The sequence below is a fragment of the Panthera leo genome, chromosome D1, assembly GCF_018350215.1.
Source record: "Panthera leo isolate Ple1 chromosome D1, P.leo_Ple1_pat1.1, whole genome shotgun sequence".
Classification (NCBI taxonomy): Eukaryota; Metazoa; Chordata; class Mammalia; order Carnivora; family Felidae; genus Panthera; species Panthera leo.
Genome location: NC_056688.1, coordinates 65,498,437 through 65,522,695, shown reverse-complemented (window position 1 = coordinate 65,522,695; position 24,259 = coordinate 65,498,437). Strand labels below are relative to the sequence as shown.

Sequence of the window (24,259 nt, the reverse complement as noted above, 5' to 3'; positions counted from 1 at the left end):
TGTCCACACTGTGATCCTCTTCTCTGAGAAGGCTTTGCAGCCTTTCTGTGCTGTCCTGTCATTTCAGGCGGGGAAATGTTTTGTATCAGCTGAACTGAAATAAGAGAAAGGGATGCTTCAACCATCTCTCCCTGTGCAGAGTTCCATGATCCAAGGCTCTGTCTGGGCTTGTTTGGGGACCATATCTGGTGGTACAGGGGGAGATGAGAATCTGAGGGGCACTGTCCTAGGAAACAGAACTGTTCTCTGGCCTTCTTAGGTCAGGTTAGGGAGAAGAGGGAGAGAGAGGCAAGTATGTCTGGGTCTCAGTCTCTTCACTTAGTAGAGGGGACTTACTGCCACTTTGGGATGTTGTATGAGGAGGCAAAGAAATATAGGAGCAGCTTGGATGCTTCTTGAATGTGTGAGTTAGAGCTGGGGGTAAGGGCTGGTATGGGATGAGGTTGGAGTTAGGGTGTATTCCTTAGCTGCTCACCTGGCTTCTGGATCTTTGGAGCATTATGCAGAGAGTACGGGAGGAGTACTCAGGAAAGTGTTAGAGGGAAGGCAGGGGAGTGACCCAGACACCTGGGTTTTGCTTCTGCTTTGTGGGGTGTGGGTGTAGTTAGTTCAGTGCCCTGGATATGGCTTCCTCCTTTGTATCCCCCACAACAGTGCTGTCTGAATTTCTAGACTTGACCAGGGAGGCTAGAGGGAAGTACAAGAGAGAATATCTCTCTCAGATTCTGGTTGATTTATCCCCTTCTCCTTCCCCGGAGACAGGCCCAAGAATTTGGACCCCCCCCCCCCCCCCCCCCCGAAGGCTTCACCAGGGCCTTTGTTGCTGAACTCTGAATGTCAGTTTCACTTTTGCCTGGGATTGACCAGTGCTTAGGACTTCCCAGGAGCCTTCTCTCTGTTCTTGGCCCAGCCTGTGCTCTATGAGGTTAAGGTCGTTTCTGGTTCTGTTTGGATTAACGAACTCTTATGTTGCCTTGCTTGCACAGTGACAGACAAAGCTTTGTTTTGGGTGTGTGATAATGGGGCCGGCGGGGGGCAGGGAGCACTCACGTTAAATCTCCATCTTGGGGACCAGTTGATTGGATTGGAGTTTCTGGTCTGTTAGAGGTTGAGTATCAGTTGGCCCAGAAACTAACATGTCTTCTCTGTGAGCAGTGGACTTGAATGAGGGGCCTCAGGGAATTTGCTGGCCTCCTGCCCACACCAGGCATGATGCCTGGGGACCTGTGGTGGGATATTCTAAAACAGGCTGAGGTTTATCCTGCTAATTTGCAATAGAGGGGTTCAAAAATAAAGTTACTGTCTTGTTGCTTTCTGGGGCTGTTAATTCTCGCCTGTCCAATTTGACATCTGCCCCTGAAGATGCTGCTATTCTACAAAGCCTTATAATCATTTGCATTTTGAGCCTGACACTTAAAAATGCACCCAAGGAAGCAGCTTGTTAGGGAGTTATGTGGAGTGGCCTCGGCGCCTGACCAGGGAGCCTGGACTGCATTCCTGCAGAGGTTCCCACTCCCATCAGCTAGTTGGGGCTGAGGGAGAGTTTCCAGGAACTTGAACGGGATGGGAGCTGGGGACAGAGCCAGTTAGCCTGACTGCAAAGCGTTTTGAACCTCTGTTCTTTCTGCCTTCTTATTTGTCCCCAGGCAGGAAGGTAGTAAGGAACATAGGGCACCTAACAGCATTGAGGCTGCAACCCAGAGTGTGTTGTGGGGGATTTGGGCCTTTATCCTGGCCCTCTCTCCACCTTGGGAAGGAGGGGAAGAAGCTGAGAACCAGGAGAAACAGCTGGTTCAAACCGGGAGAGGTTTTGACAGGGAAGCTGTAGACTGGGCCCTAATCAGGGTGTGGTCAGGAAGCTTAGGATTGTGTTGGGAGAAATTCTCAGTGCCTATGCATATTCACACACATTTTGTCCCTAACTGGTTCTTCCAGTGTGTGTGTGTGTGTGTGTGTGTGTGTGTGTGTGTGTGTGTGTGTGTTGAGTGAGTGCTGTTTGGTACATGTGGTTAATGACCAAAGTTGCTGTGGGGAGAAATGGGGGCAGGGCTGGGTGGGTGGGGTGGGTTTCTTCCTTTGAGAGGATCAGTGTGATAAGTTTGGTCTCTGACAAGCCCCTTTAAAACAGTGCAAAGCAGAAGTTCTTGGCGATGCCCTTGTTCCATATCTCATCAGCAAAGCTGGGAAGGGCTGAGACCTCTGGCTTCCCCAGCTGGGCTTGATGTGATGGGGCTGCTCAGGTCCAGGCTTCTGGGGAAGAGGGCCTACCTCTTTTCCCACTCCTAGGGCATTGTGGTGCGGACCACCCTTGAGGAAGCTGTGTGAGTGGGAATGCAGGTAAAAGTCTGGTGTCTACCCGGCTTCCTGTCTCCCACCCATGCCCCTGCTAAATCTTTCCCATACTCACTCAGCTGTAGCTTCTCCAGCCTTGCTGTTGTCTTGTTTCCCCAGAGGGAGTTCGGAGCCCTTTTCCCCAACCCTCCTCCTCTCCCAATTCTGAGCCATTGCTTCGGGGTTAATTTTCTCTTGGCAGGTTCAGGTGTGGTTCTACTCAGGGCCTGCTTGGTCTCTGCATATTCCCATCCCCTGGGCACCCTTAGTCTCTGGAAAAAATGACTGGGGGTATGTCCCCTGAGACAGTTCCAAAACAGTGGCCAGGAACAGTCTTGGAAGTCAAGAGTAGCAGGTGAACTAGGGCTGTGAAGGCCCAGCTAAGGGTGGGGAGGCAGGGCTTGGGCCAGCAGTCATTTCCTGGAGAAGGGATTAGTGGCCTGCTTATATCAGAGAGGATTTTAAGCATTGCTGAAGAAGAAAGAAGCTGGTGTTAAGGCTGGGAAGACAGGAGGGGCATTGAGGCTTTCCTGAAATTTTGTTTCCAGAGGCAATACTAGTATTGAGACCCTGGTGTTCCCAGCTGTTTTCTTGTCACTGATGTGTATCAACATTGTACTTCTATTACTTCCCTGGACCTCAGTCCCTTATATCTATTTCTTAGAGCTTTGGATTTTATATCAGTTTTCAAGGCTCTGATTCTTGGGGAAGAAAGAAGGAAGAGAAGGAAGGTGAGAGGGAGAAGAAAGGAATGAGGGAAGGATGGAGGAAAGAGGGTTTGTGTTGGGAGTCATGTCATGGCACTCAGAATCTATTAGGAAGTTTAGAAACATCTGTCTAAAGCAGTCGTTCTTAATGGGGCAGGGGAGTAATTTCAACCATCCACCCATCCTTCCTTCCTTCCTTCCTTCCTTCCTTCCTTCCTTCCCTCCCTCCCTCCCTCCCTCCCTCCCTCCCTCCTTCGTTCCATACATTCATCCATCCATTCACCCATCCATGCATTTATCCATCTGCTCAGGGGACATTTGAGAGTGTCTGGAGACATTTCTGGTTATTACAACAGAGGTGGTGCTACTGTCATCTAGTGGATTGAGGCCAGGGTTGCTGCTGAACATCCTACAAATGCACAGGAAAGGCTACCACCACAAGAATTTCCCAGCCCCAAATGTCAGTAATTTGAGAAACTCTGATCTAAAGGACTTGAGACAAGGTCATCCTGTTGGTTTGAGGGATGATGATAAGGACTTTGGCTGGTCATCCAGGTCAAGGCAGTTTGGATTTGATGAGCTTGGAATAAATGTTCTTCCTGCCCCCATCTGAGCAGTGATGCTCTGGTCCTGTTTCCCACTATCAGGAAGATTGTGTCCTGGCATTCTTGATTCCTTGATCCACCCACCTCATCAATACAGAATATATTTTGGAGGGAGACCAAGAAGTACTGAGTCTCTCCTGACTCTTCTCTAAGTGCCTAGAGTAGGGTAGGCTGGATGCCAGGTTTGATACTTGGCTTCTTGAGGCAGCGTTGCTGGGCCAGCTCTGCTTAGTCAGGACTCTGGAATGGAGACAAGTCATATTCATAGCATGACTGTGTTACAGGAAAACTCCGCTCAATTGCTGGGGACTCTGCGTGGTGCTCGGAATCACTTCATCCAGTCCCAAATCCTTTCTTGACCCATTCTTGACTCAAGTTCAAGAGATTTGCGTTGCTCCCATGGCACCCTTCCTTCACATCTCTTCCCTCCCCCTACCTCTGTTGAATGCATTTCCTAAATTCATTGTGATTTTTCATGATAATAATAAATAGATCCCCCCAGTCTGGGGGATTTTGAGGGGGGTAACTGTAGATTCCCCCAGTTGGGGGGAAACTGAGAATTCTGTAAGCATATAGGGATTAGTTTTTCTTTTGTGTTCCATCCTAGAAAAGCTTACACTGTCAGTGGCCTTGTTTCTAGTCATATGGCTCTTTATTCTGTCTGCTCCCTGAGAAGTGGTATTTGAACTCCTCCTGGGTGTGAGGCACATCCAGGCATCTGCAGGGCTCAGCAGTCACTAGGCTCCATTCTGGTGCTGACCAGGGAAAAGAGGAGTGAGGCCTGTTCTCTTTGTATGCTACCCCCAGCACAGCCTAATGCTGGTCACTGGTGCCTAGGTCCCACGTCCCAGACAGGGGCATTGATGTGGCAGGGAGGATATGGAAAGACAAGGAAAAGAGGAGCAGAGGGCTGTATTCACTCACAGTGCCCACAGATCCGTTGCAGGCTTGAGCCAGGACTGACCTGGCTCATGATGTTATTGGAGTGTAGCAACGTCCAGGGATGGTTGTAGGGAAAGAGGCAGGCAGGTATGGCTATGGGCAGGAGTTGCTTTTATGGGCAGGGACTGTGCTGTCAACTTCCCGAGGTTTGCTCGTAGTGACAGTACAGTGCCTACTGCCAGGGTTTCAAGAATTCGTCCTGAAAAGCAAAAACTCCCCACCCTCACCCCTAAGCCCAGGCTGCTGTCAGGCCTTTCACACCTCCCTATGTCATAGCAGGAGGGCTTATTCCAAAAGGGGAGTGAAGATCAATCTGTTTTTCCAGGTCAGCAGTAGAGGAATTAGAGTGACACTGTAATGAGAGCAGTACATTGAGCAGATCGTTACTGAAATCTCACTACTTGACTGACAGTGTTCTGGTGTGGGGGTTATCTGTGGACCGGATGGTAGACCTGCCCTGAAAGAGCGGTGCACAGTAGAGTGATTGAGAGGGAAGCCTGGGAGCGCCTTGCTCCTTATAGTTCATCAGTGTTCCTCCATGCCCATCCCGTAGAGTGGTCTTCAGGGAGCATTGCTAATGGGACAGGCTGGTGACCTCTGAAAGCCTTTCCTACCTTGAACTGTATATCTCTGGGGCTTTCACGGCAGAGGAACTGGAGCCAAGGAACGACGCCTGGTGTTGGCTTTGTCCTCTGGCTGGGTGCAGGCAGGGGTAGCTGAGCCAGTCTTGTGCAATCTCTGAATTTATAAAGCAGAGGCCAGACAAGGCTGAGCTGAAGTGGGGGTGGGGGTGGGGGGGTTCGCTTCTGGTTTTGGAGCCGGGATCTGTTTGTAGCCTCCCCACTGCAGACGGGCAGCTGTATGACTCATGGGCTGAAGGGCCAGGCAGAAGCCATTCTCTTTGGTTCACAGGAATTCTGCTTGTTTATTTGTGAGTGCATGTGTTTCCTCCTTCCCTTCTCCCCGTCTCTAACTTCTCCCCCTCTGCAGGAGATCTACCCAAGGAGAATCCATACGAGGATGTGGACTTGAAGAGCCGAAGAGCAGGACGAAAATCCCAGCAACTGTCTGAAAACTCCTTGGACTCTTTGCACAGGATGTGGGGTCCTCAGGACAGGAAGTACAACAACCCACCCACTCAGGTAACTGCAGCCCTGACTTGAGCCAGTGCGAGGGCCACAGGAGAGGCCTGTCCCACCAGGGTTTGGGCCCACTTCCACTCACGCTCTTTCCCTCATAGTGCTTGACAAAGGAGGTGACCTCAGGAAAGGCCTCTGCATGCAGGGACTAATGTCATGTCAGAATCCTCACGGGGAAGTGAGGCATGCCCTTGGGGCACCCTGCCCCATGCTCTTCCCTTCACTGCTTGAGCTCTGAGCTGCAACACCAAGGCATGAGCCTCTGCCGCCTCCTGTCTTATCATTGTTCTTGCTCCCCTTCTGTGGGTAACAGAAAGATGGGGGCCCTGGTTGGAGTCCTGATATTCTGCAGCTCTGGCAGAAATGATCTCAGTACTGGCATTTGGGGGCCAGGCATAGACCCAAGAACCAGATTTGGAGAGGTAGATGCGTGTCTACCAGACCTGGAGCCACTTGTGTTGGAGGAAGTAAGAATGAATCTTTAAGGACTGATAGAAGGCAGAATGAGAAAAAAGACGGAGTCAAAGGAGGCCCTAGACTCTAGCTCATTCTGGCCTTATCTGGGGTGGACAGGAAGCAGGAGAATGGACCTACCCAGGCAATTCGAATTTTCTTTGCAAATGGAGGGACCTGGATATTTTGTAACATTGGCTAAAGAATAGAGAAATTTCTTCTGGTTTTGGAACGATGTAATCATTTTTATACAAGAGTCACCTTTCTAATGTGCTGTATTCAAACAGGCTTCCACTGAACTTATGTTGCCAGACTGGTTGGGTGGGAAGAGGGCCTTGGGGGACGGGAGGAAGGAGGACTTAGTGAAGAGTGATGAGAGGGAATTCCAGATGCAGACAGTGGGTAGGAGGCAGGCCGAGTTGGCAGGGGTGCTGCCTTTCTAGCAGTGAGTTGGGTCTGCGAAGAGTAAGGTGCCCTGTTGGGAGGAGTGTTGGTCTAGATGGAGAGAGTAGATCAGGGCCAGGGAGGGGCAGCTGGGTGAAGGCAACTGGCTATGAGGCCCACCTTGCCAGGCTTTGATAGATAGTGAGAGCCCAGAGCCCTTCTGTTTTTCTTGGAAGAAGTAAGCAGGACCAGGCTGTCATGTGGATTATGACCCCTGCTAAAGAAGCCTTTTAGGGCTGGACTGGGGGCTCGGGGTTGGTGGGAGGTTGGGGTGGGGGGAGACTAGCTCCATCAGCCAGGATGAATAATGAGCAAAGTCTAAGCCTTGCCCCAAAGCTCACAAGGAGCCCCCAGAATTCCTGCTTGGCCTTATCTTTTCACTCAGATGAGAGCCCAGTTTTCTTAGCCTCTGCTTTCTTTTTTTCTGGCAGAGGTGGTTCAGCTTCCTTTGTAGAAGCATGTATCTAATCTAGCCCTGACCTGCTGATTAGCAGCTGAGGTCTTAAAAGAGGAAACCCAGGCAGAGGGAAATTCCAGGATGGGATTCGGGGAGCCAGGGATGCCAGCCAAGGCATGTGGTGAACCCCTCTCCCATGTCTTCTCTCCCATGCCAGCTATCCCTGAAACCCAACAGCCAGTCCCTGCGCAGTGGGAACTGGTCAGAAAGGAAGAGCCACCGGCTGCCACGATTACCCAAAAGGCACAGCCATGACGACATGCTGCTGCTGGCTCAGCTGAGCCTGCCGTCTTCACCCTCTAGCCTTAATGAGGACAGCCTCAGCACCACAAGTGAGCTGCTGTCCAGCCGAAGGGCCCGCCGCATTCCCAAGGTAGCCTCCCCAGAGGAGCCAACGGGGGCTGGGCAGGTGGGTGGGCAGGTGGGCAGCTCTTCCCTCTCTCCCTCCCTCCCTCCCTCCCTCCCTCCCTCCCTCCCTTCCTTCCTTCCTTCCTTCCTTCCTTCCTTCCTTCCTTCCTTCCTTCCTTCCCTCCCTCCCTCCCTCCCTAATCTGGGGCTACTTCCTCAATTCTCTTTGAATAAGTTCTCGGTCCTCACACTGGCCCTTTCTCTTTCATCTGGTTAATTCTCTATCTTATTACCAAAGATGCATTAATGAGTAATAAATGAGTGCACAGATATTAGGGCAAGGACAGGCTAGCCTCTCCCCCAGGGAGCACTCTATGCCATTGGATGAATGGAAACCAGTCCTTTAGGAGACTCCCCATTAGTGAGTGTGGGGTGTGCATTTGGAGATCTCTGCACGTTAAACACTTCTAGGCTTTGAAGGACCTAGGACTCAAACATGAGTCTTCCTTTCTCTGACTCTCAGAATTGAGAGTTTTCAGCAATGATTTGCACACACAGGCAGTCAGACCCAAATCCCCAGCCCAAAGCTGCAGGATTTAGCCAAATGGTATTTTTAGCTTGCAAACAATGCTTGGGTATATTGGGAATTTAGCTCCTTCCTGTCGGGGCCCCAGGTTATAGCCTAGAGGGAAAGGCTCGAATCTTTGTTCCTGTTATTATGTCTGAGGAGCTCTTTGTCTCCTTTGGTTCAGTGACTCTGGGGACCCAGAAGCTCCCATCCTGTCTAGTTTGATCACAGTTCCTTCCTCTAGGGAGCTAAGTTTAACATCGTTGCACATTGGGGCAGGAGACCAGTTAGGGGATGAGGTAAAGAGCAACCAGACAGTCTGCACTCAGGGTCAGTGCAGCAGGGAGACCAGTACCGGGCCCAGTGTCAGGAGGGCAGAAAGCTTGCACCTGAGGGAATGAATGGGCTACTAATCAGCCTTCTTGGAAGTAGGGGCAACTGCTTACCTCACCAGGGTTACCTCACCCTCCCTGCTTTTCTCACCCAGCTTGTCCAAAGAATTAACTCCATCTACAACGCCAAGAGGGGAAAGAAGAGGTTAAAAAAGCTGTCTATGTCCAGCATTGAGACAGCATCACTGAGAGGTAGGCCTTGATATCTGAGCTGGTTCAGATATCTGGGGCCCTTGGACGTTAGGAATGGGGAGAGGCACGGACTTGCCTCAATTTACCCTTCTTTGGGCGGATCACAGGATTCTGCTGCCTTCTAGGAAGGTAGAGTCCTGCCAAGAAGTAGCACATAGAAGGGGAGGGCCAAAGAGGGAAGGAAGCCATGGGATGGGTTAGTTCAGGCTTTGGGCTGCACGGCCCTGATTAGGGAGGTGGGTGTGGGAATCTGCTTCTGGCAAAAGGAAAGGCCGGGCTTATAGAGCTCTGTGGTCTGTTTCCCATTTCAAATCTTCGCGTCCTGGAGGCAAGCCCTGTGTTCCAGACCTATAGGCCTCTCTTCTGGTTCAGCCTCCAGCTCAGGCCTTCAGCAGCTTTCCCCAGATCAGGACTGGGTGGAGAGGGGTTTGTATAGCAGTTAGCACCTTCAGTTTGAACTCAGGGGACCCTGGGCCCATAGAAGCCCAGACTAGGTATGATCCATCCCTTGTGAGGATAGCTGGGAGGGGGGCATGGAGAACATTGGCTGTGGGGCGGTGGCTCAGCAAGCGTGCACTCCTGCTGTTACTTTTCCAGATGAGAATAGTGAGAGCGAGAGCGACTCTGACGACAGGTTCAAAGGTGAGGTGTGGCTCCCCAAGAGCACGGAACCCCTTCCCAGCCCTCTCTGTAGGGACTCGCCCCCCTCCCTCTACACATATAGTTCCAACGTCCCCATTTGGCCTGCTTTGGAGAGGCAACAGGCAGGCAGGATAGCAGCCAACAGAGCAAGGAACTATAGGGGAGCCTCTCCTACTGCATGCAAGGCAGCTCTGCCAAGTTGAACTCAGACAGCCCCCTTCACCTGGACTTCCACAAGGTGTTATCCCCAAGAGTTAGGTGCTAGATTTCCCTGGTAAATGCTGCAAATCTGGAGGTTTAGAGATGGGTTTAGAAGATTGCAAGTACCTCTTCTGGCTTAAGAAACGTGCCACGGTCTGAGGAAAACTGGTCCTCTGGAGGCCCCAAAGCCACTCACCCCCCATATCCATAGAGAGGAGGCCTGCCACCTCCCTGAAAAGGTTTTGGGAACTTCCTGTTCCGGCAGCCTTGGACAAATGTCTGTTCTTTCTCTACTGGGAAACCTGCCTAGACTTTCCTGGATGGTTATAGTATGTGGAACCTAGCTCCTTCCTTCCCTTCTCTACTGGTTCCCCCAGGCATGTGGGCAAGTGGACTTTGGGTCAGGAAACTGGGACAAAGGGTCCAGGTCCAAGGACTCTTGAGAGGGGTCCAGGATGAAGCCTCCATGGAGGTCCACATTTTCTCATGTTGACACTAGGCAGAGGTAGGTAGGCGCAGTGATACACGCCTGGGTTTACTGGGCTCAAGCAGTCTTGCCAGCCCCAGCCCAGCCTCCAGAGGCTCCAGTAGTAGCTCCCTGAGGCAGGGTAGGGCCTTTGCACAGGCGTAGATACATTGCTCCTGCCACTTCTCCCCCAAAACCTGCCTGGACAGGGCATCAGACCAGGCTCCCGCACTTAGAGGTGGTCCACAGAGGCAGAGCCTGAGAGGGAGGCTGATGTGGAATCTGTGAGGGTCCAGCCTGCCTCTCCCCTGACCTGTGACCTGCCCCCAGCCCACACACAGCGCCTAGTCCACATCCAGTCGATGCTGAAGCGTGCGCCCAGCTATCGGACCCTGGAGCTGGAACTGCTCGAGTGGCAAGAGCGGGAGCTTTTTGAGTACTTTGTGGTGGTGTCCCTCAAGAAGAAGCCATCTCGAAACACCTACCTCCCTGAAGTCTCCTACCAGTTTCCCAAGGTGAGGCCATCTCTCCCTCCTCCCATCCCCTCCTCTAGCACCTTCTGTCTGCCTGGCCCATCTGTGGAGCAAGAGAGATCCTGGTCCTGCTGCAGTCACTCCCCTCACTGCGACAGCCCTGAGCATGGATCCTGCTAGCCAGCAGGGAACAGAGGGCTTCAGGGGGTGTGGGTTTGGGTCAGTGCTTGTTCAGAGCATGAGGGTGGAAAGAACACCTCCCAGTATGCTTAGAATGAAATCCAAATTTTTTATAAGGTTGGCAAAGGGCCTGAGGAAGGGCCCCCAGGTACTTCTACTATTTTATTTCTTTTTTTTTTAAACCATTTTATTAAGACCTAATTCACATACTGTATAATTCAGCCAGTTAAAGTATACAGTTCAATGACTTTTAGTATATTCAGAGTTGTACAATTAGAACATTTTTATCACCTCAAAAAGAAACCCTGTACCAATGAGTTGTCCCTCCCCATCCCCTACCTACCTTCCCTCTTACCACACCTTCTCTGCCCATCACCAACTAGCCAACCTGGCCTCCTTTCTCTCTGCCTCTGCCTGGAATGTTCTTTCTTCAGCTCTGCACATGGCTGCCAGCTCTTTTTCATTCCTCATTCTCTGCCCATATAGTACCTCTTCCAGGAGATCTTTCCAAATACCTAAGATATCCCTTCCCCTGCCTGGTTCTGTCTGTCATATCTCCCTATTTATTTCCTTTGCAGCACCCTCTGAAATTTTGTTGTTGAGTATCTCACCCTCCTGACTAGAATGTGTAGGGACAGGGACCTTGCCCATGTTGTTTTCCATCGGTAGCCCCAGAGCATGACACAGGCCAGGTGCCACAGAAAAGCGCTCATTTGGCATATATTGAATGAATAAATGATGACTCAGCCCACACCCAGACCTCGCTGTAAGAATCGGGAATGGGAACAGGATTGCTGAGAAGCAGAAGCATGCCAGTTGGTAGGATGCCATCTAGAGCTCTCAGGGGAGGAGACGCTTCTCAGCCACCCCCCACCACCTTCAGGATCCACATCTTCTCTTGTCTATCTCTCCCTATATTTCTCTCCCCATAGCTGGACCGACCCACCAAGCAGATGCGGGAGGCAGAGGAGAGGCTCAAGGCCATTCCCCAGTTTTGTTTCCCTGATGCCAAGGACTGGCTTCCTGTGTCAGAGTATAGCAGGTGAGGCCTGGCCTGGTCTGGCTGGAGGCAGGAAGGGGCAGAATCTCCTTTACCTCCATAGCAGGGGCAACTGCATGGGGCACACCCAAGTCCCAGCCTGCTCTCTACAGCAACCTAGCCCTTCACCCCTCCTTGGGAGGGCATTCCCTCTTCTTGGGTGCTATTTCCTGGGTCCTCTGATGCTTCCCTGATGCCAGACCCCTCCCTATTCCAGTGAGACTTTCTCTTTCATGCTGACTGGGGAAGATGGCAGCAGACGCTTTGGCTACTGCAGGCGCTTACTGGTGAGTAGGGCCATTCAGTCCTTGTAGGGCTGGGCCACACGTGTGTATAAGTGTGTGTGCATGCATCTTCTTCAACTCTAGCTTGTATGAGAGCCTACATTCTGCTTCCTCGTATGCTCCATGATGCCACCGCAGAGCACACGTTCACACACACACACACACACACACACACACACACAGTCTCACACACTCACAAGGAGGAGGCACTCCTGGGATGGCAGGACTCAGAATGACTCCTTTGATCAGGCCCCAGGATCTAAGATAATCTGCAATAAGAGGAGAGAGTGAATCACCTTCTACTGGGCTGTCATATGTTTTTAACTTTCCTACACTTTTTCTTCTCATTCATTTCCCTCGGGCTTCTGGGCTCTGATTGCTGATGCTAGATTGAAGGATCATATCACTTCAGCAGTATGTGTGTGCATCAGACAGGGGTGGAGGACAACCTTCCTCATGCCCATACTGGCCAGCCTGATGTGAGGAAGAATCCTGTCTGTGGTCTGATAGTGTTGGAGGCTGAGGAGGGATAGAGCAGTACCTTCCCTGGGATTCTGGGAGAGATGCCTTGAACACAGGAGAAAGGGAAGGTTTTGAAAATATAAGCCATGTTATATAGAGAGAAGCCCTTCCCCAAACCCCTTCCCGTAGTTCTGAGAAATAGACTGAGGTAAGGTAAAGAGAGTCCTGTTACACTCCTCCCTGAAGTTCACTAGGGATGGTGTTGGTTTGGGGTGTCAGCAGTTTTTAAGGGTCCCCATGCCTTAGTGGGACAAGGACTCACTAGATGCCAGTCCAGGGGCAGGACTCACTAGATGCCAGTCCTAGGCAAAGGTAATGTATAGGAGGGACCCCAAACGATGGATTCTGGGTCATTCATTCATTCATTCATTCCGAAACACGTACCATACTCCTGTTGAGGGTCAGGCAGCATGTTAAAGGCACAAAAAGATAAGTTAGACATGAATCCAACCCAATCCTCAAGGAATTTTAGATAGTCTAGTAGAGGAGGTAGAACTTTCAACATAGAAGGGAAGACAAAGGGAATGAATTATTATTTAGGACCTATTATGTTCCAGGCTAGATGCTTTAAGTATGTCATCTTTTTTGATCCTTTTAATAGTCCATGAGGTATTATTATGTCAGTTCTATAGATTAAGAAATGGAATGACTTGCCCAGGGTCACACAGCCAGTGAGAGACAGAGCCAGGATTGACCCTAAGTTCTTGAACACCAAGTCTGATATTCTTGGATCACCCCAAAGGGTAGTCCAGGGGGAAGGGATATTTGAATATTGAATGCCCAGTGAGTAGGGCTAAGGGAATGTGGAGCAGTATGGATGCCAGGTGGGGAGCCAGGCAGAGTCCAGCATGCCCCAGGTTCACCTGGGCCTGGAGAGGAATGTTCCAAAGGCTGCCTTTGCAGGAATAGTGATGGAGCAGAGCCTCTCCTTTGCAGCAGGCCTGCTGCCCCCAGGGAAGAGCGTGTTTGTCCTGGCGTGCTCAGAGAGGGCCTGGGCTGGGTCCCTGCCAAGGGGGCTGGCACTAGCTCGGCATTCCTGTAGATTGGACACAATGATTCTAACCCAAATCCCACATACTTGATTTAATCACTTGGGGCTTTAGGGGAGGCGGGGGAGAGGGAAAGAGAGAGGAGTGAGTTTCAGGCCTAATATGGACAAAAACAGATTCTGCCTTCTCTTTAGATCTGTGACGTGTGGCCAGCAGGTTTGGAAACTGAAATAGACCCATCTGCATTTGCTTAGCAGCCTGCATGAGGGGCCAGCACCTGCTGCTCTGCTCCCTCCCTACTTGGCCTTGCCAGGCACTCAGGCCTCTGAGCCAGAGGCAGCCACAGAGTCCTGCCAGCCCCTGGCTGGAGAAGTAGACTCCTGTGGACTCATCCCAGCCTGCATTTGGGGTCTCCAGGCCCGGGGAGCTCTTAATGCACATCTCCAGCCAGTCACCTTTTCAGTCTCCTTTTTCCTTCATTCACCGCTGATAGCATACCTCTATTGTGTCTTTGTGTCCCTTTCCCTTCTATCCTGTCAGAAGGCAGCATGCTTTAGAGATAAGACAGCAAATCAGAGGCCAAAAGAGACTCCTGGCTCCATGACTTTTAGATGCATGCCCTTGGGCAATGGCTTAATATTTTTGTAACTCAGTTTACTCATCTATAAAATGCAGATGATAGTGCCTGAGTCACAAGGTATTGTCAGGTACCAAGCCCAGGATTCACATATGGTAAATATTCAGTAAATAGTACTTTACTGCCCTTATCTATTTTCAGTTTGCCTTACTAGAATGGGGTGGATCAAGGAAGGAAGGAAAGGGGAATCTAGAATAGGAATGTTTTAGAATGTCCCCTGTGAGCCGCAGAGGACTACACGGCTTGCTCCTAAGAATGTACACAAGTCCCTCTCGTTATCATTGCATCCTCTGGATTCCCAGCCTTAGAGATGTAAATCTATGAGTCACCCTAAAGCTTCTGCCATACTGCTTAATCCTTTGCCAGTCTCTGTCCGTGTCCTCCTGGAAGGAGCTTAGCAGGAGTCTGGCATCTTGGGCTGGAAGACCCAGCAGAGGCTGAAGCCTGCCCCCCAAGAGTGTCAGCCTTTCCAGACCTGGGGCCTGGTTGAGTAGAGGTTTAGTGGGGTCTTGGAGTCTTCCACTAGGAGAGCAGTCCTTAGTCTTCAGTTCCCAAGGAAAAGCAGCCAGATGTAGTCATCATGCATTCTCTGTATCTGTCTCTCTCTCCTCTGCCTCGTCCCAACCCAGCCAAGTGGGAAAGGGCCTCGGCTGCCAGAAGTATACTGTGTCATCAGCCGCCTTGGCTGCTTCGGCTTGTTTTCCAAGGTAAGAGGGCTCCGGCTTACTTCCCTCCCCTTTCCCCCAGTGGACAGCTCCCTTAGGAGTATCAGCAGCCAGCTTAGATGAGAAAAACACCTGTGTGTGTGAGTGAGTGAGCGCGAGAGAAAGAGAATGCAAGAGCAAGTAGAGCAGGCTCTCTGACTCCTTCCTGTTCTCAAGCCTGACTTCTCAGCTGTCCAGCTGGCATCTCCCCAGCTCCTTGTACCAGCCTGGTCTGCCAGTGTCATAGCTGTCCCTAGGCCATGGGAAGAGCCAGAGTCCTTGGGGAAGCAAAGTGCCCAGGGACCCAACTCCCAAGTAGTGTTTCCTTTGCCCAGCTCCTGGGTGTGAGGCAAGGATGAGTTAATGAGCAGAGCAGTCATTGAGTGCAAGGGAAGCAGGAAGGGTAGAGTGTAAATCTGCTGGTGAGACAGTCCTCCTGTCCCCCAGCTTTTGGCCCCAGCTGGTCAGATGCCAGGCCACCCTCTTCTCTGCCCAGGAGGTAGGGAAAGGGCAGTGCCCTGATACCCTTCCTTTTTGGACTGCTGGTGGTGGGCACAGGTCCTCGATGAGGTGGAGCGCCGGCGTGGGATCTCTGCTGCCTTGGTCTATCCCTTCATGAGAAGTCTCATGGAGTCACCCTTCCCTGCCCCGGGGAAGACCATCAAAGTGAAGACATTTCTTCCAGGTGCTGGCAATGAGGTAGGGATTTCTGCTGCCTGTTCTCTCACACGATGGATGGGGGCTGGAGCAAGGCCTGCTGAGCCAATGCTGCAGTCCCCAGGAGGGGCAGAGCATGGCCCCTTCCTTGCTCTCCATGTGTGTGCACCTAATCAATAGGGACTGGAGAAGTGAATGACAGAACTGTAATTGGGGCCCAACTCCCTGCAGCTGCAAGGGGGCCTTCCCTGACCTGCTTGGACTCCACTGCATTCCACCTGCCCTCCTTTAATTCATTCATCAGGGATTTCCTGGTAATGTTCTCTCACAGTCAGGGATTGCGCCACACCTGGGAGCAGTCATGAAGTTGACGTGGGACACAGCTCTGAGCTTGTGGGGTTCGTAATCTAGTGGGAGAGACCAATAGTAAATGCATACACACACATTTAAATAGACAGTTTCTAAAGTGTTAAGTGCCAAGTGCAAGCACAGGAGTGAGAGTGTGTAACAGGGGATCTGCTTTAGGTTCGGGGGGCTAGGGAAGGCCTCCTCTGAAGAAGCGACTAAGGTGAGTAGAGTCAGCTAAATGAAGTGGAGGAGGGAGACTGAAAGAGAAGGGTGTGGATGGGAGGTTATTCCAGGTAGAGAGGGAACGGTGCGGGCAAAGGCTTATGTTGGGAAAGTGACAAGGAACTGAAAACAGGTCGAGATGGTCTAAAGGGTGGTGAGCAGGGTGTGATAGGAAGCAAGGGCCACGTCACAGTGTGCCTGCTAGGCCAAGGTGAGGATTTTGGATGTCATCTAAAGCAGGGTTATAAGATCTGAGATGTTCTTTTAAAAGCTCACTCTGGCTGCTATGGAGATAATGCATGGGAGTGAAAACAGGGAGACCAGCTAAGCTCCTGTATAGTATTACAGGCAAGAGATGATAGTAGCTAGGATTAAGGTGTGGTAGAAAAATGAGGAGAAGTAGGTGGAGTTGAGATGTGTTTTAGAATTAGGACCAGTTTGAGTGGAAATAAATGTTAGGGAGATTTTAAGGCTAACTCCCAGCTTTCTCGCTTGAGTGACAGGGTAGATGATGGAGTGCTGCCTGTAGGGGGAGCAGGCTCTGAAGAGGAAGAGGAGGAAGTGGATCTTGTACGTGTTGTTTAAGATACCTGTGAGGCACCCGAGAGAAGATCCTCCTCAGACCTGGGGAACTCCAACATTTAGGGGTCCTGCAGCGGAAGAATAGCCACCCTCAGGAGTGAGAAGACAGGAAGAATAGCAGGCCGTGGCTTGGAAGCCAAGAAGGGGGCATCTCCAGAAGGAAGGGGTGATCAGGTGAGGTCAGGGTGAGGAATGGCAAGATGCCATGAGGAATGGCAATGACAAGAGTGGATTTCAGTGGAGCCGGGGCCAGGGACCCAGACGCCTGAGTGGAGTGAGTAGAGAAGTGAACTGGAGTGAGAAAGTGGGAATAGACTGCGTGGACATCTCTTCAAGACGCTTGGTGATGAAGAGAACTAGGGAAGGGGACAGTCAGTGGTTGAAAGGGGGCTCCAGATGGTTGTCTTGAGGCTGGTGGGAATGGCCCAGCTGAGGCAGAGGTGAAAGAAGCAGGGAGGGAGAGGACTCTCTGTCCCCCAGGAGGTGGCAGGGCTGTGGGATCCGGGGAGGGACTGACTTTCATTAGGAGAAATAGGCACTTCCTTGTGGGTTGGCAGGAAGGGCCATGGCTCATAGATTTTGGATTCTCCTCTGGCAGCTTCGGTTTTCTCAAAATGGAGAAGAAGGCCATTTGAGAGTGAGAGGTGGGTGCTGGGTTCTAGCAGAGGGAAGAAGAAATGGCTTAGTTGCTGCAGAGTGGGAGAGGGTCTGACTGTAGAAACACAGGGTACTGCCGGTGGCGCAAATGCCATTTCAGGGCTTTCTCTTGGCCTCTTTTCAACCACCCTCGTTTGGAGGGACTTTAGGCTTCTTGAGGGGTCTGGCGCAAGATGGCCAGCCTTGCCCTGATGGGAGATCCCAGCAGCCTGCCTGGGAGCCCTTCGGGATGGCCCCACCCTCACCAGCCTCATTTCTCAGCACTCTGACTTGAATTGCTTACTGTCGCTGAACCCTGCTTCCTTTTGCCTTGAACACTCTTCCCTTCTCTCATTAGACGGCCCAAGTGAAGTATCTTGTGCTCTGAGCCACTGCCCTGACCCCTTCCTGTCTCAGCTGGGGTCTCGCCCTTCCTCTGGGCCCTCTGGGCCCCCGTACAGATGTGAAGCGTAGCTTCCTCCGTTCTGACACCAGTCTCACAGCTGTGGTTGTTTAGACTCAGTCAGCCCCGCTGGACTGTGACCCTCGAGGGCAGGGGTGAGTGAGAGGAGGCCCAGGCCCCATGAGCTGCTTTTGTGCATTCTCACACCCTGGAGGGACCCCAGGGGGTAGTGGGAGTGTGAAGCTGCGCTGCAGAGCAGAGCCTGCTGGACTGCACGCAGACTCCTGGGGGTGGAGCGGCGTGGGAGAGCATCACTGTGACTTCTGGGGTGGGGCAAGCACAAGTGGGGTGCGGGGGCCTCTGGGGAAACTGTGGTATGGGATTCCTTGTGTGTGCTCGCAGCATCGTGCTCACCACTGGGCCGTCTGGGAGTTCACCATCCGGTGGGAAAGATAGCATACACCCATCGCTAGGGCAGCTTGTGCCAGGTCTCTGGGACCTGGAGAGATGAGTACTGAGCTAGGACTTTGAACTTCCCTTGCTTAGACCCTGAGAAATACATGAGATGATATGGGGCTCTAAAGGGGCTCTAAGAGGGAATTTGTTTTTCACCCTGCTTATCAGGAGGCCTGGACCTCCTTGCTGCCCGCATGCGCTGAGAGACTGAGGAGACTCTGCAGGCCCCTGTGACAGCTGCTTTGGCATGGCCTGGGCATCAGCAGTTTCTCCTGCTCTCACAGCTAGGGTCAATTGCTATCCTTCACCCTTTGGATTGCCCTCAGGGAAGTGGCTTTCTGTGCCACAGCAGTGACCTTGGGAGTGGCCTTGCAGCACCCTGGAGGGAGGACAGCTAGGTCTGGCCCAGATACAGAAAGTCCTGCTTCCTGGCACTGTTGTGGAATAGCCAGCCCTTTCCTTGTGTTTTCCTTGTCACTGGCACAGAGATTAGACAGGCTGGCAGAGATAGAGGCCAGAATGGTAGGACAAACATGACCTCTGGAAGGAAACTCTAACAGGAAAGGGAGAGGACATGACAACAAGGACACTAGCATTGGCTTTCAAGAGGTGGCAGTCAGGGATACAGAGATGCTGCTCTTCCTATGGCCTGGGGAGCAGCGATTGGTTGTGGGGTCTGTTCAGTGTGGATGCCAAGACCTTTGTTTGGGGAGATGGAAAAGGGGGCGGGGGGTACCCCACAGATAAAGCTGTGTGGTCCCCTCATTCTCCTTATCTGTAAGAATAGTCACCTCTCCTCCTTTTCCTGAGAGCCTGATGGATGGCCCATCAACTCCTTCCTTCTGGAGCCTCCTTCATCGTCCAGTTTGCCCCAGTGCCCAGAGGATAGGTGTCTAAGTACTGTGGTCTGAGAGGAGACAGAGACTGGGTCTTACTGCATGGTGGGGTATATTAGAGACCTGGAAAAGGAAGGTGGGGAGAGAAACCTCCAGCCTGTCACTTTGTATGGGACCCGGCGTGACACCCACCTGGCCTGCCTAGACCCACTTTCCCCCTTGCTCTCCTGCAGGTGTTAGAGCTGCGGCGGCCCATGGACTCCCGGCTGGAGCATGTGGACTTTGAGTGCCTCTTTACCTGTCTCAGTGTGCGCCAGCTCATCCGAATCTTTGCCTCGCTGCTGCTGGAGCGTCGGGTCATTTTTGTGGCAGATAAGCTCAGGTAGGGCCCAGCAGGGTAAGGGGAAGAAGAGGGGGAAGGCACATCCACTAATTAATCTGACATGTATTTACGAGCCCTGGTATATGCCAGCTACTGTGGTATTGGTGTGGTAGGATTGAGAACCCAAGGGAGGACTTGGCCTGAGGGAAGAGGTGGGACCTTTGTTCTTTTGCCCCAGCCAAGTGTGCAGATACAGATACATTTTATGGAGAAAGGTAGAGTAAGGAGATTTCTGGCTGATGGCTGCACTTCCTCTGAAAGGGCAGGCAAGGCCATCTCTGTGGGATGCTGAGTTTGAGGAGAGGTATGAATTCTAGGCAGAACCACTGTGAGGAAGAGCCAAGGGCACTGACTAGAGGTAGGAGGAGTAATGCTGACCCCCCCAGGGAGGAACCAGTTAGGGCATCACCTGCAGAGGGCAATTGATTGGCATGACTCAGGGCCAGGCACTTGGGGATTTGTGGAGAAGGACAAGGTGAGGCACTGAGGGTGCTGGGGAGGAGACTGGTTGCAGGAAGGTTGTCTACTCAAACTAGGAAAGGGAAAAAATGTCCAGAGACAGGAGGTACCTGTGAGGCAGGGCAGCTGGTTTAGGGTGAGTAAGAAAAGAGCTGGTTGGATCATAGGTCTTGGTCAGAAATGTTGACATTTATGATTTTACAGGTAGAGGAGTTCTAGATGCCAAGATCTGGTTGTGGCCATGGGAGGGGTGTTGTGGAAGGAGCTGAACTCTTCTAGGCAGTCAGGATTTAAAAGAAAATGTCTCAGTCCATTCAAGCTGCTGTGACAAAATACCAGACTGAGTGGCTTGTAAACAACAGAAATGTATTTCTCAGTTCTAAAGGCTGGATGTCCAAGATCAGGGCACCAACGCGGTTGTGTTCTGGTGAGGGCCTGCTTCTTGGTTCACAGCTCGTCCCTTCTCACTGTGTCCTCATGTGGTGGAAGGGGCGAGGGAGCTCTATGGGTCTGTTTTATAAGGACATGCATCCCATTCATGAGGGCCCCACCCTCATGACCTGAGTACCTCCCAAAGGCCCCACCTCCTAACACTATCATATTTGGGTTTTGGATTTCAGCATAGGAATTTTGGGCACAAATATTTAAACCATAGAGTATGTGTGGGGAGTGGACAGGCAGGGAAAGGATGAGATCTTGGCAACACATTGTGTATTTTTTTGGTCAAAGAATCCATCACAGGAAGAAGTGGTTTCTTTAGATGGGTAGAATTAATTCAGTCATTTGGACATTTGTTAACCTACCTGCTTTGTGCCATACCACGTGCCAGGTGCTAATAGGAGGGGGAGAAAAGGAAAATCCTCTTTCTGGTTGGTCCTCAGTAGGCCCAGGCTCCCTGGGGTCTTTCTGTCTGTGTGAGGGGCTACTGAAGAGAGCTGGAGAAAGGGGCTCCTGAATGCCCTCACAGGGCACTGGGGCAGGAAGCCAGGCCCACCCTTGGCCCAGGAGAAGGAAGAGGAGGAAATGCCAGGGCTGCTGACTTTTCCAGAGAAGGCCAGCCTTAGAAATGAAAACAGCCCCTCACTTCCTGCCCCAGTCTCAGTGTTTCTTTATCCCACAGTTCTTTGTATCTTGTGGGCCCATCAGGTCCTCAGGAAGGGACCAAGCCCAGCAGCTGGAACTAGCCAGGTACAGCAGCTCCATGGGGCCCCTATCTGCTACCTCTCTGCCCCCTGGTTCACTATCCATCAGCAAAGCCACTGGCTGCCCAGCTGTGAGGTTCTGCTCTGGCCAGAGCTTGGTGTCCCTAATGAAGGCTGGACCCTGAGGTTTCTTTTCCTGAAGGTTCCATTCCCTCACTCAGGGCAGGGCCTTATCTTTGCCACCCCCACCCATAGCCCAGCTCCACTAGGGCTCTGAATAGAGCTGTTGTTTTCTGTGGCTGCCCCTGCCTCTGAGCACATTCCTACACCATTCTGGAAGGAAAGTACCCCAAGGCTCTGTTCTTTGCCTGGCTCAGCATTCAAGTTCTGCCACTCTTGGATCTTAGAAAAGATGTCTATCATGCACAGGGTCTGCCTGTGCCTGGGGAGGGGCAGGGTAGGCAGTCCAGTGATGGCATGCAGGCCTGAACTGGGTCAGGGCTCAGTAAGTCCAGCCAGCTCATGTTCCATTGCTCACATTTTAGGTTTTCCACAAATCCTTTATCCCTCTGGTCTAGTTTTATGTCTGAGTATATGGGAGGGATGCACTATGTATATACACAGGTTCTGCAGTGATCAGCCCTAAAACCTTCTGCCTCCAAAGACCCAGGCTCATTGGAGGGGATTGTGGAGATCAGTGTGTCCCTCCACCCTGAGACAGCCCTTTTCTACATCTTTTCTGGATGGCTCTCCTCACCATGTGGGGAGCTGTTGTCCCCAAGGGAAGGGCTGTCAGAGTCAGGACACCTGGGTCTCTTCCTCAAGGCCCAGCACTATTTTAGGTGTCCATAGGGTGGCAGGAGAGCCAGACAAGGCACTGGGTGACAAAATACTTGTGAACATCCAAAGATCCTTCTGTAAGAGGGGGTTTGCTTCTGTCATGGATTGAACCGTGTTCTCCTACTGGTGGGGCATTAGGAAACGGAGAGAATCCCTGCTGGATCTGATCAAGTAGAGTCTATTATGGCTAATAGGTGGGACCAATAGAGGCAGCGGGTCAGAGTGGGAAAGTCAGGTTTAAGACTGAACTTGACTGCAGGCCTCTGCCTTCTCATCTATAATATGGTCCCTAGGGGAGAGCCTTTGATTTTCCTCCCAACAGATGGGTTGTTCAAGCCGGGTGGATCTCCTGTGTTTACCAGTGCCCCACACCGGCCCTTCACGTGGGGAGTATACACTTCCTTCCAGCTAGCACCCTACAGCTCTTCCTCCCTGTCTTGCACTGGTCATTCTGCTCTGATAGCTGGCCCTGTAGTGCTGCTGGGTCTAGAGGCCTGGAGCCCCTTCTAGGCTGAGAGAGGGATGGCCCCACTGAGACCTTAGGTGAGGAAAGGTGGGAGCGGACACTTTTCTCAGCTTGGGGGAATGGTGCCAGGTGCCTCACCTCAGTCAGGGGTCCTCAGTCAGACCACTTTTTGCAATTAGGGAGAGGGGGGTTAGGATAGAGGGCAGAGTAGTCAAGTAACACTGGACTGGGAGATGGGACAACTGGTTGTGTCCTAGGTCGGCCACTTATGAAACCGACCCTTCATATCTGTGGCCCCAGCTGTAAAATGTGGAATTGATAAGATGACCTATGAGGGCTTTCTAGTTCTTCCACATTATGAATTTGTGATCAACTCTTGCTTGCCTTATCCTCATACTCCCTGGCTTGAGCTGATACTCCCTCTCTAAGTTAGGCCTGTCTGTACGTTAGTGTGGCCCTTGGGGTATGTACGTGAGTCCTTTGTGTGTTCAAGTGTTGCTATACCTTAATCACTGTTCCTAGGTCGAGTCCCACAGAGGGTGGTACCAGTGTCCTTGAGGCCCTGAGTGGTGGGAATGTGGGGTCTTCACCAGCCTGCAGGGGGGGCAGACCCAGACCTGAACTCCATTAGCACTTTTGTTGCACTGGGAGGTTTAACCTATAAAAGGATGTTTTGAACCCATAGCAGGCTCTAATTCCCCTTCACTGAAGGTGCTGGGCCTGGGTTCAGGTGCTTTGTCTCTGTCTGTCTACCAGTACCCTCTCCAGCTGCTCCCATGCTGTGGTGGCCTTGCTCTACCCCTTCTCCTGGCAGCACACCTTCATTCCTGTCCTTCCGGCCTCCATGATTGACATCGTCTGCTGTCCCACACCCTTCCTGGTTGGCCTGCTCTCCAGTTCCCTCCCCAAACTAAAGGAGCTGCCTGTGGAGGAGGTGGGCCACCTGGGGAGCCAGCTGGGCAAGGAGGGGAGGAAGGAAGGGACAGAAGGAACAGAAACTCCCAGAAGGGAGGGGCGGAGGGAGGGAAAAAAGGGAGAAAGACCACTGGGATCTTCTCACTTGTGGCTTCTGGGCCTCTCTACCCAGCTCTTATCCTTTCTCCCTGGGTGGTCTGTCCCTGACTGGAGTTATTCCTGTTGTCTGACTCTGGGAGTCCAGGAGGTCTGGAGGCCTGGGGAGGGCATTGCAGGGACTCATACCTTGCATCACTGCCACTAATGACTCTTTCTCTTAGGCACTGATGGTGAATCTGGGATCTGACCGATTCATCCGACAGGTAAGAGCAGGACACCACAGAATGTGGCCTGCCCTGGGTGGGTGCTTGTTTGATGCAGGCTGGAGAACACCCAGCACTGTTACACACATTGCTTAACTTTCGTAGCCTCTTTGTTGAGCTCTCTGGGTTCCATATTCACAGAATAGACAAAGGCGGGAGAGGCTGATCTGAGAAGTCTTGACCCCAACAGGATCTGCATTTCTGGTTGGGATTATCCAGTGTGACGGGAGTGTAGGTGTGTGGAGAGCATGGCCTGGAAGTCCAAACACTTGAGCTCTGGCTCTGCCACTTTTGAGCTGCATGGTCTTGGCCAGGTCTCCGAAAATGCCAGGGAATGTCAAGGTTTGCAGTCATCGTGTCAACTTCAAAAAGCCTTTGCTAGTCTGGCTCTCCACTAAGGAGCATAGCCCACGGTGTACCCCCTGGGAATGTACAGTATGTTACACACCACTGACAGCTGTGACTCCTGGGTACAGGCATCAAGGTCCAGACAGACATGGAACCAGACTGCAGAAACAGGAAGGACAGCCTAGCCTTATAACTGAGACACAGGCCGGGCCACAGTTTCCCTGCCCTGAACCAGCTCTGCTTCCCACTTTGGAACTAGAGATCAGGGTGCTGGGCGAGGAACCCCTGACTAGTCCTGGCCAGTGAATGCCACCAACTGTACCACTTTTTACCTGTGTGACCTTGGACAAGTTTCTTAACCTCTCTTTGTGCTCAGCTTCTCATTATAAAATGAGGTTGATAACAGCATCAGGTTTATTGGGAGGAATAAATAAAATTATATATTTAAGTTCTTCAAACAGGGCCTAGCATATAGTAAGTGCTCAGCCAG

General features: G+C 51.8%; 1 protein-coding gene across 6 annotated transcripts in view; it reads left to right on the top strand.

Moving 5' to 3' along the window:
- The window catches only part of DENND2B (DENN domain containing 2B), a 178,809-nt gene that overhangs the window by 151,066 nt on the left and 3,484 nt on the right, over positions 1-24,259 (top strand). For all 6 annotated transcript variants that reach the window (XM_042904027.1, XM_042904024.1, XM_042904023.1 and 3 more), the window contains 12 exons: positions 5,576-5,727; positions 7,236-7,451; positions 8,482-8,578; positions 9,176-9,220; positions 10,218-10,402; positions 11,473-11,582; positions 11,797-11,866; positions 14,641-14,718; positions 15,274-15,414; positions 19,089-19,237; positions 22,901-23,078; positions 23,380-23,421. In XM_042904027.1, coding sequence (XP_042759961.1) covers positions 5,576-5,727; positions 7,236-7,451; positions 8,482-8,578; positions 9,176-9,220; positions 10,218-10,402; positions 11,473-11,582; positions 11,797-11,866; positions 14,641-14,718; positions 15,274-15,414; positions 19,089-19,237; positions 22,901-23,078; positions 23,380-23,421 — 1,463 coding nt within the window. The remainder of the gene's footprint in view (positions 1-5,575; positions 5,728-7,235; positions 7,452-8,481; positions 8,579-9,175; positions 9,221-10,217; positions 10,403-11,472; positions 11,583-11,796; positions 11,867-14,640; positions 14,719-15,273; positions 15,415-19,088; positions 19,238-22,900; positions 23,079-23,379; positions 23,422-24,259) is intronic.